This window comes from Mesoplodon densirostris, chromosome 13, assembly GCF_025265405.1.
Source record: "Mesoplodon densirostris isolate mMesDen1 chromosome 13, mMesDen1 primary haplotype, whole genome shotgun sequence".
Classification (NCBI taxonomy): domain Eukaryota; kingdom Metazoa; phylum Chordata; class Mammalia; order Artiodactyla; family Ziphiidae; genus Mesoplodon; species Mesoplodon densirostris.
Window position 1 is genome coordinate 17343506 of NC_082673.1, and position 15644 is coordinate 17359149.

Here is a 15644-nt window from a genome sequence, read left to right on the forward strand (position 1 = left end):
AAATCTCTGTTCAAAATAACTGGTGTGGTTTCCATTAACCTCACCAACACATATGATCTGTTCCTGCACTGATACCATATTGTCTCAATTACTGTAGTTTAGTAATAACTCAGTGTGTGATAGGGCAATTTCCTTCATCTTTCTGTTACTCTTTAGGAGTATCTTGAGTATTCTTGGTGTTTTGGTCTTCTGTATTGTCAGGGGGAAGAAAACCACTTTATAGAAGATTGCAAGCAGTGAAGCTGCTACCACTTCATAGGTGCCAAAAGTGGACAACAAGACTTGGGTCAGAACAAGATGGTTTATTACAGCACAACAGATAACAATAGCATATAGCATCAGCGTAGTTGTGCTGGTTCCCCTCGCCAGGTCCCAAAGACAGTGCAGTGGGCCCAGGTGGATGCTCTGCAGGCAGTAGGTTGTACTGCAGGGAGGAACCTGGGGCCAAGGGCACTTTCTGAGTAAGCAGCAAGCAAAACGTAGCAAATAATCCAGTTGCCTTCCCCAGGAGAGAGTTAGTTACATGGTAGTCAGACCATGGTTCCCTTGACCTATTTAGGTTCCTGACTAACTGTAGAAACTGTTTAGTATCAGGGAATGAGTAAGCCTTGTACATTCAGCAAGAACTGAAGGGATACTCGGGGCCCATGATGGACTAACTCTCCTAATACATAATTTTAGAATAATCTTGTTAAGTACTGCAAAGAACCCTGTTGAGATTTTGATTTAAAATTACATTGTAATAGTAGACAGTTTTCTTTTTTTGTTTTTTTTTAATTAATTAATTTTATCTTTGGCTGTGTTGGGTCTTCGTTGTCGTGCACAGGCTTTCTCTGGTTGCGGCGAGCAGGGGCTACTCTTCGTTGCAGTGCATGGGCTTCTCACTGTGGTGGCTTCCCTTGTTGCGGAGCATGGGCTCTAGGTTCACAGGCTTCAGTAGTTGTGGCTCGTGGGCTCTGGAGTGCAGGCTCAGTAGTTGTGGCCCATGGGCTTATTTGTTCTGCAGCACCAGGGCTTGAACCCGTGTCCCCTGCATTGGCAGGCGTATTCTTAACCACTGCGCCACTGGGGGAGTCCTAGTAGACAGTTTTGGAGACAGCTGACACAACTATATTATCTTCCTCTACATGAACAAAAAGCATATTTCTTTATTTAGATTGTCTTATGTATATATATTCTTATAACTTGTATATGTGCATGCACACATATATATAGTAAAGCTTTATAATTTACTACATACAGATCTTGACTGCATTTGCTGGATTTATCCCTAAAAATGTTATATATTTTATTACTATTGTAAATATTATCTTTTGACTATTTTAATTAAATATTTTAACTGTTGCTAATGTACAGAAACACTGTTGGGTTTTGTTTATTGATCTTATATGCAACCATCTTGCTAAACTCTTTTTAATTCTATGTGTATATTCTTTTAGGTTTTCTATACAGTTGACCCTTAAACAACATGGGGATCAGAGGCACCGACTCCTGTGCAGTCAATGCATCCTGCTATCTCTGCCTCAAAAACAAAAGAATTGATAAGTGACTCACCTGAGGGCAGGAAGCTGACACAGCATAGAATCAGAACTCAAACCCTAGTTGTTTTGATTCCACATATTGTGATCGCTAATCGAACACAAACTCTTCCCCACACTTAAAGATCTGTAAAATGAAAATACAGGTACTGTGTTTATTGAAAAAACAATCCGTGTATAAGTGGGCCCATATAATTCAAACCCATGTTATTCAAGGGTCAACTGTACACACAATTTTCTTTCAGTAATTACCATCCTGTTTTCTTTTGAGTCGCATATACATTTATTTCTTACTAAACTGTGAATAAGAGGGAAAGAGGGAAGGGTTTACTTCTTACACTGTGTCAAATACTCCTTAAACATTATATTAAGAAATTACAACAATCCTATAAGGTAAATATTATTCCTTTTTTAAACAGATGATGAAAAGGCAGGCACTAGGAGGTGAGATGATGTTTAAAAGCATAAAAGAATCAAGAGGGCTTCCCTGGTGGCGCAGTGGTTGAGAGTCCGCCTGCCGATGCAGGGCACACAGGTTCGAGCCCTGGTCCAGAAAGATCCCACATGCCGCAGAGCGGCTGGGCCCGTGAGCCATGGCCGCTGAGCCTGCACGTCTGGAGCCTGTGCTCCGCAACGGGAGAGGCCTATGTACCGCAAAAAAAAAAAAAAAAAGAAGAAGCAAAGCTAGATATAGAATAGTCTATATTGACTCATGACCTATGTTTGAGCATCCTGTCTTACTTAGAAATTACCCTGATGTCCAAAATTATACTTACCGTTTATACTAGATTTTAAAGTTAACTAAGGATCTTGGGAATTATATTTAAGTTGACCTATTACAGAACCTAATTACTGCTGCTATCAAAAAGTTTGTCAGAATTATACTTCAGTTTAATTAAACACATTTTTTTTCTTATTAGTTATCTATTTTATACATATTAGTGTATATATGTCAATCTCAATCTCCCAATTCATCCTGCCACCCCCTGCCCCACTTTCCCCCCTTGGTGTCCCTACATTTGTTCTCTAAATCTGTGTCTCAATTTCTGCCCTGCAAACCGGTTCATCTGTACCATTTTTCTAGGTTCCACATATATGCTTTAATATACAATATTTGTTTTTCTCTTTCTGACTTCACTCCATATGACTGTCTCTAGATTCATCCACGTCTCTACAAATGACCCAATTTCGTTCCTTTTTATGGCTGAGTAATATTCCATTGTATATATGTACCACATCTTCTTTATCCATTCGTCTGTTGATGGGCATTTAAGTTGCTTCTATGACCTGGCTATTGTAAATAGTGCTGCAGTGAACATTGAGGTGCATGTGTCTTTTTGAATTACGGTTTTCTCTGGGTATATGCCCAGTAGTGGGATTGCTGGGTCATATGGTAATTCTATTTTTAGTTTCTTAAGGAACCTCCATACTGTTCTCCATAGTGGCTGTATCAATTTACATTCCCACCGACAGTGCAAGAGGGTTTCCTTTTCTCCATACCCTCTCCAGCATTTGTTGTTTGTAGATTTTCTGATGATGCCCATTCTAACAGGTGTGAGGTGATACCTCATTGTAGTTTTGATTTGCATTGCTCTAATAATTAGTGATGTTGAGCAGCTTTTCATGTGCTTCTTGGCTATCTGTATGTCTCCTTTGGAGAGATGTCTGTTTAGGTCTTCTGCTCTTTTTTTTCTTTTACATTTTAAACATCTTACAATTTTATTTGTCACTCATACCTCAGGAAAGGTGAAAAAGAAAGTAAATATATTAGCTTGGTAGAGTCTTTGGTAGAATTAAGAATATAACGGGGCAACACCTTGCAATTCTGTAGTGCAGTATCACAAGCAGTGTATTGACATTGATTCAACCGAGATATAAAGTAGTTGCATCACCACAAGGATACCTTGTGTTGCCCTATTATAGCAGATATAACTGTTTTAAAAGTTTTTTTTAATTCTGGTCGGTACTACTATAAATTCTAAGTAATATGTTTGTATTTGCATTTCTTTCAACAATGGCTCTTAAACTAGGAACTTTAATACTCACTTCCAGAGTTTTATTAGTTTTAAATCTACTATTGGTTGTCTTTATAACTCGAAATAATATACTGCTATATTTTATTTGATTTTAGATAATACCTCCTGACTCCCTATAATGTGAAAGGAGGAAATTACCACTCCTTCACCTCACTTTTCTTCTACCCACATTTTCTGCCTTCTCACTGCTGTCCTCTATACCCTACTTTTACATTGTCAAGGTTTACAATATTGTACATCTTTTTTTATGTTAATTAAGTTTTTTAACATCTTTATTGGAGTATAATTGCTTCACCATGGTGTGTTAGTTTCTGCTTTATAACAAAGTGAATCAGCTATACATATACATATGTTCCCATTATCTCCTCCCTCTTGCATCTTCCTCCCACCCTCCCTATCCCACCCCTCTAGGTGGTAGTCACAAAGCACTGAGCTGATCTCCCTGTGCTATGCAGCTGCTTCCCACTAGCTATCTATTTTACATTTCGTAATATTCATAAGTCCATGCCACTCTCACTTCATCCCAGCTTACCCTTCCCCCTCCCCGTGTCCTCAAGTCCATTCTCTCTGCCTTTTTTTTTTTTTTTTTTTGCTGTACGCAGGCCTCTCACTGTTGTGGCCTCTCCTGTTGCGAAGCACATGCCCCGGTTGTGCAGGCTCAGTGGCCATGGCTCACGGGCCCAGCCGCTCCACGACATGTGGGATCTTCCCGGACCGGGGCACGAACCCGTGTCCCCTGCATCGGCAGGCAGGCAGGCTCTCAACCACTGCGCCAACAGGGAAGCCCTACCTATTTTTTGATTGTGTTGTTTTTTTTAATATTGTGCTGCATGAGCTGTTTATATATTTTGGAGATTAATCCTTTGTCCGTTGATTCGTTTGCAAATATTTTCTCCCATTCTGAGAGTTGTCTTTTTGTCTTGTTTGTAGTTTGCTTTGCAAAAGCTTTTACGTTTCATTAGGTCCCATTTGTTTATTTTTGTTTTTATTTCCATTACTCTAGGAAGTGGATCAAAAAAGATCTTGCTGTGATTTATGTCAAAGAGTGTTCTTCCTGTGTTTTTCTCTAAGAGTTTTATAGTGTCCGGTCTTACATTTAGGTCTCTAATCCATTTTGAGTCTATTTTTGTGTATGGTGTTAGGGAGTGTTCTAATTTCATTCTTTCACATGTAGCTGTCCAGTTTTCCCTGCACCACTTATTGAAGAGGCTGTCTTTTCTTCATTGTGTATCCTTGCCTCCTTTGTCATAGATTAGTTGACCATAGGTGTGTGGCTTTATCTCTGGGCTTTCTATCCTAGAATGGCCCTTCTTCTTGATACCCTTTGCAGGAGCGGTTCTGCCAGGCCCAGGTTGGAAAAGAAACACCCCCACCCTGATTTTCAAAGACTGATCTTTGCACTATATCACGCTGCTTCCAGATTCAAAGGAAAAAAACTAAACAGTTATTTTTTAAAAAAAATAGCTAACCAGTAGATAGGAATTTCATGGTAACCTTTAAAAATATTCTTCTGGGACTTCCCTGGTGGTCCAGTGGTTAAGACTCCATGCTTCCACTGCATGGGGCATGGGTTCAATCCCTGGTCAGGGAACTAAGATCGCACGTGCTGCACGGTGTGGCCAAAAAAAAAAAAAAATATATAATTCTTTTAATGTGAGACAATTTTTGATGACAGCATTTCTACTTTTAGGTGGAAGAAAGAAAAAACAGAACAGTAGGCGAGCCACTGAAAGCAAGAGAATACATGTTTTAAACAGTCAGCCTCCAACTCTTGAAAAACATCAACCTAGAAAAAGACAGGTATGTTTATTATAATTAAATAATACTTAATGGATACTAAAGTCATAACTTGAATAATTGTGATTATTTCACATTATTTATGTTCAACGCTAAAAATCTTGAGGATAAAATGTTTTCTCTTTGCCATCTTTAATTTTGCCATCTTAGATTTGTTGACCGATTTGCCTATTCAAAGTTCACCCACATTTTAAAGATATTCTTAAGCTGGGTGTTAATGACATTTATTTAGAATTATTGTATTACTGTCATCATAAAATCAGTTCATCAGATGTAGGGTGGAACTTAAATCTACTTGATAAGCTTTTATATTTGTATCTTCCTAACAGATTTTATTTATTTATTTACTTATTTAATTTATTTATTTTTGGCTGTGTTGGGTCTTCGTTGCTGCACGCGGGCTTTCTCTAGTTACAGCGAGCAAGGGCTACTCTTCGTTGAGGTGCACAGGCTTCTCATTGTGGTGGCTTCTCTTGTTGCGGAGCACAGGCTCTAGGCGCACAGGCTTTAGTAGTTGTGGCACACTGGTTCAGTTGTTGTGCCTCACGGGCTCTAGAGCACAGGCTCAGTAGTTGTGGCGCACGGGCTTAGTTCCTCTGCAGCATGTGGAATCTTCCCAGACCAGGGCTCAAACCCAGGTCCCCTAATTGGCAGGCAGATTCTTAACCACTGCGCCACCAGGGAAGCCTCCATAGATTCAATTTAAGTAAGATTTTTCTGTGCTTTAAAAAAAAGAAAAAGAAAAAATATCGTTTGGTAAAGAATTTTTCTATTCAGAAAGCCACAATGGGTCCCTTTTAGGATTCATTTCATTTGTTTGCCCTCTCCGTGATTATAGGCCTGTGCCATCCGTCCAGTTTCTGAAACGATTGTTTACTGTATTTTATCTGGTTTTCTAGTTGTTCACAGCAGGTGAGTAAATCTGGTCCTTGTTTGATCATATTGGCAGTGGAAGATGATCCTATACTTTTCTTCTTACTCTTCTTTATTTAAGATGCTTTTTTTTTTTTTTTTTTGATAAGCTATTTGCAAATGGTTCATTGTTGAGGCGCTGGGCTAGGGTCAAGTTCTAGGTTACTAGGGATATCTCCTGTGACTCAAGTTTATTTTGACCATGACTTCTCCCCCAGTGAACATAGCAGTCAACTCCAATTTTTGGTTTACTTCCTGCAACTATTGCTTGTCTGCATGATTCCTAATTTAGGTCCACCACCTCTACTTTTTGGAGGTAATGCTGGTTGAGGGAGGCTCCTGCTGTTGCAGACCAGGGATTTAAGGTGTACACCTCAGGATATGTTCCTTCCTTTGGAAAAGTGTACGCCACGGGCTTTCTGTGATCTATAGGTAGAGTGGCTGTGCTCCACTTCTTCACAAACCTTTTGTCAGTTTCCACCAATAATGGACCCCATTCACCTTTGTTATCGTTCAGGCCAAAGGGTTCTCTTAATCTTACGAGTTTGGGATTTCATTTCTTTCCTTGTTTCTGTTGGGTGGATTCCCAAAGGAGAATGAGGAAATGTTGACCATATGCCACTATGTGCAACCAAAAGTCATATATATTTTTTGTCTTTGATTTTTTTTTTTCCACTTTGAATATGATGTACCAAGATGTAGATTTTTTGGTATTTATCCTTCTTTGTGTTCTCTGAGCTTCCTGCACCTGTTTTGTTTTGTTTTGTTTTTTTAATTTATTTATTTATTTTTGGCTGCGTTGGGTCTTTGTTGCTGCGTGCGGGCTTTCTCTAGTTGTGGCGAGCGGGGGCTACTCTTCGTTGAGGTATGAGGGCTTCTCATTGCCGTGGTTCTCTTGTTGTAGAGCATGGACTCTAGGCACGCGGGCTTCAGTAGTTGTGGCTCGCGGGCTCTAGAGCGCAGGCTCAGTAGCTGTGGCGCACGGGCTTAGTTGCTCCGTGGCATGTGGGATCTTTCTGGACCAGGGCTCGAACCCATGTCCCCTGCATTGGCAGGTGGATTCTTAATCACTGCGCCACCAGGGAAGTCCAAGGGCAGGCTTTGTTAATGAGAACAGAATGCTCTGGATGTATTTTGAAATGGGTATTTTCCTCTTCCGCCTGCTAGATGCAGGAGGAGATTATTCTGTCATCTTCACCCTGAGAACCTGGTGGGGCTTTTGGAGAGCAAACTCACAAGTTGTGGGCCCCCTGAGATTGGGCCCCTGGAGTTTTTAACTCAAGCTTGTTCACAATGAGCCTTCCTCAATTTGTCCATCACAGTTAAATGTTCCTCCCAGTACTGGCCCCAGCTGTGAGCTGCTTCTCCTGGCCTTCTGCTTCCAGTAAGCTATGATTCTCTGTATCCACCTTTCTGTTTGCCCTGTGACATTAATTTTCTGATGGATCTAGGAAGAGTTGTTGACTTTTCAGTTTGTTCACCTTTTTTCTTGTTGTGACGACTGAGGTGATATTTCCAAGCTCTCCAGGTTGGTCTAACATCCAGAAGTCTCTGCCTCATACATTTTATCTTTCCCTGTTCTTCTGGCAACAATTCTAAACGGGATTATAGGAGTTACTTATAGATATATATCAAGAAAAGTTTCTTTTTTGTATTTGAAACGAAATATGGAATATCAACTACATAACATAGAATACAGGTGATATCGTCTATCACTATTTACTATGTCAAAAACCAATTCTGTGTCTGGTTTTATTTTTAGCTTTCCACTGTTGGCTTTTTGGTGGGATAATTTGTTTCAGATGAGTGAATGATTTTATCTTACTTTGTGTTGAGATTTTGGTTCTTTAAAATTTTTTATTGCAGTAGCCTTGCAGTTTCTTCTTGGACAGTTTCTTCTCACTGCATTTGTATGTTAAACAGACAAAGATATTTTTGCCTGCCTCATCACAGTTTGAAAAGAGGCCTTCCTTTTGTAAATTTATTCAAGAAGAGAAGTGAGTACCTTTCTACAATAAAGACTTTTTTCCCATAGATGGCATGTGATGGAAATTACGATACAATATTTTTAAAATTACAAATGATATCATTTTTTAATATACATCATGTTTTATTTTAAAACATGTCTACACTACACTGAGCACCTACACAGGTGTGACCAAGAAACCCACAATCCTGTCTCAGCAGGCAATGGGTCCAATGTGTGACTTGAGGGTGACTGTTATTTTTCACAGTAAGAGAAAAAAGAGAGGATAAGAAAGATGAAAAAGCATTATTCCCAACTCCTGTTCAGGAATCTGAGTGATGAAATGGAAGGATATTTCAGTTTATAAAGCTCTTCCAAAGCCCCTTCTCACAATCAGTTGATGTTTAAACATGGAACCTGGGTTGGTGGGCCAGCTAGAGTTGAGCAACACAAGGGCACACTGTTTAAGATAACTTCCACACATTACTGCAAACAATGTGGGGAACGGGCTGTGCTTTCAGACTGATAGTTTACTTTTTCCTGTCTTATGAACCTGTGAAGTTTAGAGGACATAAGAACTGCACAACCACAATCGTGACACAGCATCTGCTCAGTATAAAAACTTATTGTTAAGGGGAAAGAATCCACTTGGCCTGTGGGAAGAAATGTCCTGAGTTGGATGGTGCCAATATATAATATTCAGTTGTGACCCCACAGAAATATGTGGTTTACAGTGAAGACTAGGAATCGGGTCTCTAAATCCAGCTGCTTTTTTAAAATTAGTATTTTATGTGATTATGTTTGCCTCCTATATCTTTCCGCTGAGGCAGAAAGTAAATGTTAGAAAACTGGCGGGTTCTAGTCTCAGACACACACACAGGGTTTCTTTGTGTTTGGGCACCACTATGGTTCTTGGTTGCTGGAACACTTCAGCCTCTGGCACCATTGGGCTTGCAGCAGCCTCCTCAGCATCACGGGCTGAGATCTCCAGATTCCTGAACAAAGTAGCCAGTCTGAAGGTCTTGCATCATGGGAAAGCGATGCTCCCTTAGCTCTGGCTCCCCATCCTCTGAGGGAAGTGAAGGGGGCAAGTAGGGGCACACCTTTGAGTCACCAAGTCATTGATGGAGAAGGCAGTAGAGCAAGCCTAGAACTTACCCGGTGGCCTTGTGAGAAACAGTTCCTTCTCCAAACTATAGACTTACTGGGACTTCCCTGGCAGTGCAGTGGTTAAGACTCTGCCTTCCAATGCAGGGGGCATGGGTTCGGTTCCTGGTTGGGAACTAAGGTCCCACATGCCGTGGGGTGCAGCCAAAAATTAAAAAAAAAAAAGTATAGACTTTACTATTTATGATCTAAAATAGAGGTCTTTTTTTTTTTTTAATAGAGGTCTTTGAAATGATTTATCTGGACCAGTGAAAGATAGTTGCTCACTACATATTATCCAAGTTTAGATTTTCTACTTGATTATTCACACCAAATCAGGCTTTAAAAATAGACCAAACTAGGCTGGAATGTGTACATTTCAACAGATCAGAAACTGTAAAATGCTTCTGCCATTTACTGACATAGCACTAGACCCAAGGATTCCATTGGTGTAAGTAAATACCATTATTAAAGTATTACTGAAGCATTGTTTTTTCCTCTAAAAGGCACTAGAAATGATATGCAATTTTTCAAGCATAAGTAATATAAACTTTTTAACCTTACGGAAAGAAAAGATTGGTGCATTTTAATTTGTTGTATGCTGTTTGTATCTTGAGTTGTGGGCATGGCTAGGGTTGTTATGATTCTCTTAATTGATTTTATTTTTTATCTTTCAAGTAAAGCAAAAGACAAAAGAGAATAGTACTAAGGGCACAGTTTCTGCTTGTGTCCTGAAATACATTATCTTTTTTTTTGCCATACCGCAAAAAAATGTCTTTGTCTAGAGGTTAATTAGCTGTGCCCTTGTAGGCAGCACAGTTGCTGATAGGTGGCGGCTCAGACCCGCAAGAGGTATAATGATGGACACTGCCAATCTTATGGCCCTGAGCCATACACAAGATAGTTTTCATCTCACATTTGTCTACAAGCATCTGGAGGTTCTCTTTGATAGAGTGTCAGACAGCTGAGCTGGATTCTTTTTTTCTTTAATTGTAATAAAAGACACAAAACAAAATTTGCCATCCTAGCCATTTTAAAATATATCGTTCAGCATCATTAAACACATCTTGTGCTACCATTACCACCATCTATCCAAGGCGCTCTTTTTTTTTTTTGCGGTACGCGGGCCTCTCACTGTTGTGGCCTCTCCCATTGCGGAGCACAGGCTCCGGACGTGCAGGCTCAGCGGCCATGGCTCACGGGCCCAGCCGCTCCGCGGCATGTGGGATCCTCCCGGACCGGGGCACGAACCTGTGTCCCCTGCATCGGCAGGCGGACGCTCAACCACTGCGCCACCAGGGAAGCCCTACGGAGCTCTTTTTATCTTGCAAAACTAAAACTCTGGACCCATTAAACAATAACTCCTCATTCGCCCCTCCTCCCAAACCTCAGGCAACCAACTTTTCTACTTTCTGTCTGTGAATTTGACTGTTTTAGGTACCTCATATAAGTGGAATCCTACAGTATTTGTTCTTTTGTGTTTGACTTGTTTCACTTAGCATAATGTCCTCAAGGTTCATTTACATTGTAGTACGTGTCAGCGTTTTCTTCCTTTTTTAAGGCTGAATAATGTCTCGTATTTATATACCACATTTTGCTTATGCACTTCTCCATCAGTGGACACTTAGGTTGCTTCCACCTTTTGGCTATTATGTGTAATACTGCTATCAACAGGGGTGTACAGATTTCTCTTCAAGTCTCTGCTTTCAGTTCTTTTGGATATATACCCACAAGTAGAATTGGGTCACATGGTACTTTTAATTTTTGAGGAACCACCATACTATTTTCCCCAGCAGTCACACAGTTTTTCATTCCCATTAACAGCACGTGAGTTCCAGTTTCTCATCGTCGCCACCACCTATTATTTTCTAGTTTTTTTGATGGTGGACATCCTAATGGGTTTGAGGTGACATTTCCTGGTGGTTTGGATTTGCACTTCCCTAATGATTAGTGATGTTGAGCATTTTTTTCAAGTGCTTATTGGCCATTTGTATATCTCTTTTGGAGAATTGCCTACTCAAGTCCTTTGCTCATTTAAAAAAATTATTTATAGTAATACATAGCATAAAACTTACCACCTTAATCATTTTTAAGTGTATGATTCACTGGCATTAAATGCATTCACGTTGTTGTGCAACAACTTTCGGAACTTTTTCACCTTGCAAAACTGAAACACTGTACTCATAAGACAGCTCCCCATTTCCCGCTTCCTCCCATTCCCTGGCAGCCACCATTCTACTTTCTGTTTCTGGGAATTTGACTACTCTAGATATCTCATGTAAGTGAAATCTTACAGTATTTGCCTTCCTGTGACTGATGATGAATGCATTTTTAAAGCAAATGTGAGTCAGCTGGGGAGATTATTCATAGTTCAGAAACAGTAAGTAATCACTCAGGTGATCATATTGCTCCTCAGCATGTCAGCAGCAGGAGTGATTAGTTGGTCACCTACAGCAAATGCCAGGTGTCAGTAATCTTTTTCTGTGTATAATACGGAATTTGACTTTTAAAATTCTTCAGTCATTTTCTCCAAAAACAAAATAGTGTTTTTTTAACTAGTTTGTGTTAGTTCTCAAAAATCTGTTTTAGAGAAGATTTGAGTTATGTGTGTGTGTACTTTGCCCAACATAGAACAGGGTTTTCACGGAGTTCATTAAGGGAGAATTAAATATTCATAAGTTCTCATTGGTATTTGTGAATCCTACATATCTCTAATCTATTAACAGTTGTAGAAAAGCATCTTAAGAGACAGTGTGGGCTTAAAGTCAGATGAATTGGGTTTGTGTTTAGCTCCGTCGCTTTGTAGCTGTCTGATCTTGGGCAGCTGAGCCAAAGTGTGTTCATGTAAAATGAACGGTAATATAGTCAGGACCCTTGACAGTTATCACCACAGTAAGATCTTACAGAAATCTAAGATATGTTTACAGAATTTCTTCCACCATTAAGAAATTGTAACATGATACTGATAAAAAAAGTTGTATTTATAGTAGATATGTTATTTACGGAATTGTTTCTGTGAATAACTGTTCTACTTTTTATCTACTTTTGACGGATGTTAACTAGACTTATTGTGGTGATCATTTCACAATATATATGAATACTGGATCATTATATTGTACACCTGAAACTAATAAAATGTTGTCATTTATACCTCAATTGAAAAAAACATAATTGTTTCTGTGAATAACTATCTTACTTTTCATCAAAAGGCGTGGATTTGGGAAGAAGACCAGAATCTGAGATCTGGCGTGAAGAAATACGGAGAGGGAAATTGGTCTAAAATACTATCACATTATAAATTCAACAAGCGAACAAGCGTCATGTTGAAAGACAGATGGAGGACTATGAAGAAGCTGAAGCTGATAAACTCAGACAGTGAAGACTGAGTGTCTTTGCGGAGCCTGATAAGACAACAGTTAAACATTTTGATTACTGCATTTTGCATGAAACTTGGTGGTCATTAATGTAGCTTAAAATTTTGTTTAAAGCATTACAGTATTTTTCTGTGGCACAGTCCTTTAATATGAGGATTTGTGTTATGAGAGCAAGATAAGAATCTTTTCACTCTGATAAAAAAATAAACTTTTTGAGCCCTAGTGCTTTCAAAACTCCTACCTCCAAACCCTGTTCCAATAAAAAGGTGAAAGCCTGGTAAGAGAAAGAATATATTGCTGTTAACCTATTCTGTGTCTGTGGGCTGATTTCAACCCCATGACACACATAAAAATGAAGTTTCTAAGTCAGTGAATAGGCCTTTGACATAAGGGGTAATGATTTGATTTATGGCCTTAATATATGAATTACTAAGATATTTGCTTATAGAATGATAAATGTACAAAGTAATCTGTGAGTTATACTTAAATTTTTCTTTTGGTAGTTTCATGTAAAGGAAAAAACTTGAAAATAGTAATACGCATAGGACAGAGTTTATACTACTACTAAGAATAGCTTATGTCTCAGTTAGGTACATTGGATTTTTGTTCTAGTGTTAAAACTTTGACAAAGATGGCTTTAAATAAAGCTTCTTTATAACCTGCTGCCATAAGTATCTATTTCTCTGATATTTTCATTTAGTTAGATAAATATTGGGCCTAAATGGTATTCTGTAAATGCTTAAATGGGTTTTAACCATGATCATTTTTTTTTTAATTTTTAAATTTTATTTTATTTATTTTTTTATACAGCAGGTTCTCATTAGTTATCCATTTTATACATATTAGTGTATGCATGTCAGTCCCAATCTCCCAGTTCATCCCACCACCACCACCACACCCGCCACTTTAACCATGATCATTTTGACAACTGTGATAAATACTAAATAAACAGATCATGCATACCTTATTAGACAGTTTTGAGTTTTCACCAACATACTCTTTAGAGGATTTAGTCAAAAACTAGAATTATTTAGCATTTTGAGTTATGTATGCTTTATTTAATAAATGCGTGAAAATGCTTAAGTATTTGCTTAAAAAGTTAAATGATTATTTTGTAATCTGTATTTCTTTATGGAAGTTTTATACATTACTTTCTCATTGTTCCTGAAGTTGTTGTCCTACACGCATAATAAATAGAAACGTGGATAGTGTTTCCTGACTCGGTCTATCCTGTTACACCACTAGTTCCTGTCACCGTGTTTATTGCTGACATTTTGATGGTTAGTGCCAAAGCTGACGGCATGAGCCAAAATAGACCAGTTGGTCAACCTCATTCCAAACGTACCCTAAGTCATCAAATCTAAGTTGATATTAACTGTAAGATGCCCAGTTATTTTATGTGCCACTAAAAAAACACTATCAGTTATACTATAATATGGTTTTTTCTTAATTAGAATTTTATTTTACTTTAATTAAAAGAGCTGTTATAGATTTATGTAAGCATAGATTTTTATCATATAACTTGTGGGTGCATAAAAAAGAACAGCAAAATGGGTAATTAATTGTATTCCTAGTACTTCCTCATTTTAATCTGAATCTTTTGAATTTTTAAATTGAAATTTGTTGAGATAACTATAGATTCATATATAGTTGTAAGAAATAATAAGAGAGGTCCCTTGTACACTTGTTCCAGCTTACCCCAATGTCAATTTGTAAAACTATAGTGTATCACCATCAGGATATTGGCATTGATATAACTCACCAATTTTATCCAGATTTCTCCAGTCTTGTACCATGTGTGTGCAGTGTGTGTATTTAATTCCAAAAAGCTTATCATTTATGTAGGTGCGTGTATCTACCACAGGCAAGATACTCCCAACACTGAGGATCCCTTCTGTTGCCACTCAACTCTCCATCATTCCTCCAACCCCTGGCAACCACCAATCTGCCCTCCATTTCTAAGATTTAATTCAAAAGGTTACATAGAGAGTGACATGGCAGAGTAGGAAGCTCCAAAGAGCCATCCCTCCTCTGAGGCAAGGAGTAAGCTGACAAAAACTGTTAGAATCAACTTTTTGAAACAAATCTAATAAAACTTAAAACAACTGGGACACGCTTAATGAAGAAAAGAGGCTACTAAATTTTGGTAGGAGGATTTTGGTGTTTTTGCTTACCCGGCTTAAGGCCACAAGTAAGTGACTTGTGTTCTTGGTGTGGCTTGGTGCTTCGGCAAGTGCCAGTACAGTGCTCAGGATTGTGGTGGTGTGTTTTGACCCGTCTGGCAGTTCCCTGAGGGTTCAGTTCAGAGATTTGCCTTTGTTTTGCCCCTTCTGAACTCTTAAGGGCTTTAAAAACATTACCGACATCTGCCTGGGGTCAGGGACAGCAGACAGACTGAAAAGCCTGGAGAGGAAGGTACATGGGGGGTTACGGCTTTGAAGGACTCTGGAGTAAACCAGGGAATCCAGAAGGCCAGGCGCATGCCCAGGACTAGACACAGTCTCAGCAAAGACCTGGGAGGACCCTAGGCCTGTACGCTGAGTGATCTTTAGGCTTCATAAGTGCAGGAGGTGGAGGCTAAGGCAGAGTTGTAGGTGGTGTTGAACAAGTGCCCCAACTCAGAGCCAATCTGCCAGTGCTGGGAGCGTATCCTTCTGTTTGATTTAAGGAAATTAAATGAAATACTCTGTATTCTTTGCCATTTTTTCTTTCAACATGTTCGTGTACGTAGCTGTACTTGTTCATTTGCATTTCTATACAGTAATGTATAATTCTGTCACAGCCATTCGTTGTGCTGTTGAGTTGTGGAAATAAATGAAGACTACTCAAAAGAGAAAACAAGCAGGCTGTTTATTCAGCGCTTGCTATAGCAAGG

General features: G+C 39.0%; 1 protein-coding gene across 3 annotated transcripts in view; it reads left to right on the forward strand.

Moving 5' to 3' along the window:
* The window catches only part of TERF1 (telomeric repeat binding factor 1), a 37564-nt gene extending 23606 nt beyond the window's left edge, over positions 1-13958 (forward strand). The window contains exons 8-9 of one of the 3 annotated variants that reach the window (XM_060115545.1): positions 5265-5374; positions 12605-13958. In XM_060115545.1, the coding sequence (XP_059971528.1) occupies positions 5265-5374; positions 12605-12781 (287 nt within the window). In that variant the 3' untranslated portion in view covers positions 12782-13958. The remainder of the gene's footprint in view (positions 1-5264; positions 5375-12604) is intronic. The other 2 variants (XM_060115543.1, XM_060115544.1) reach the window with 2 other exon arrangements.
* Positions 13959-15644: the final 1686 nt, after the last annotated feature.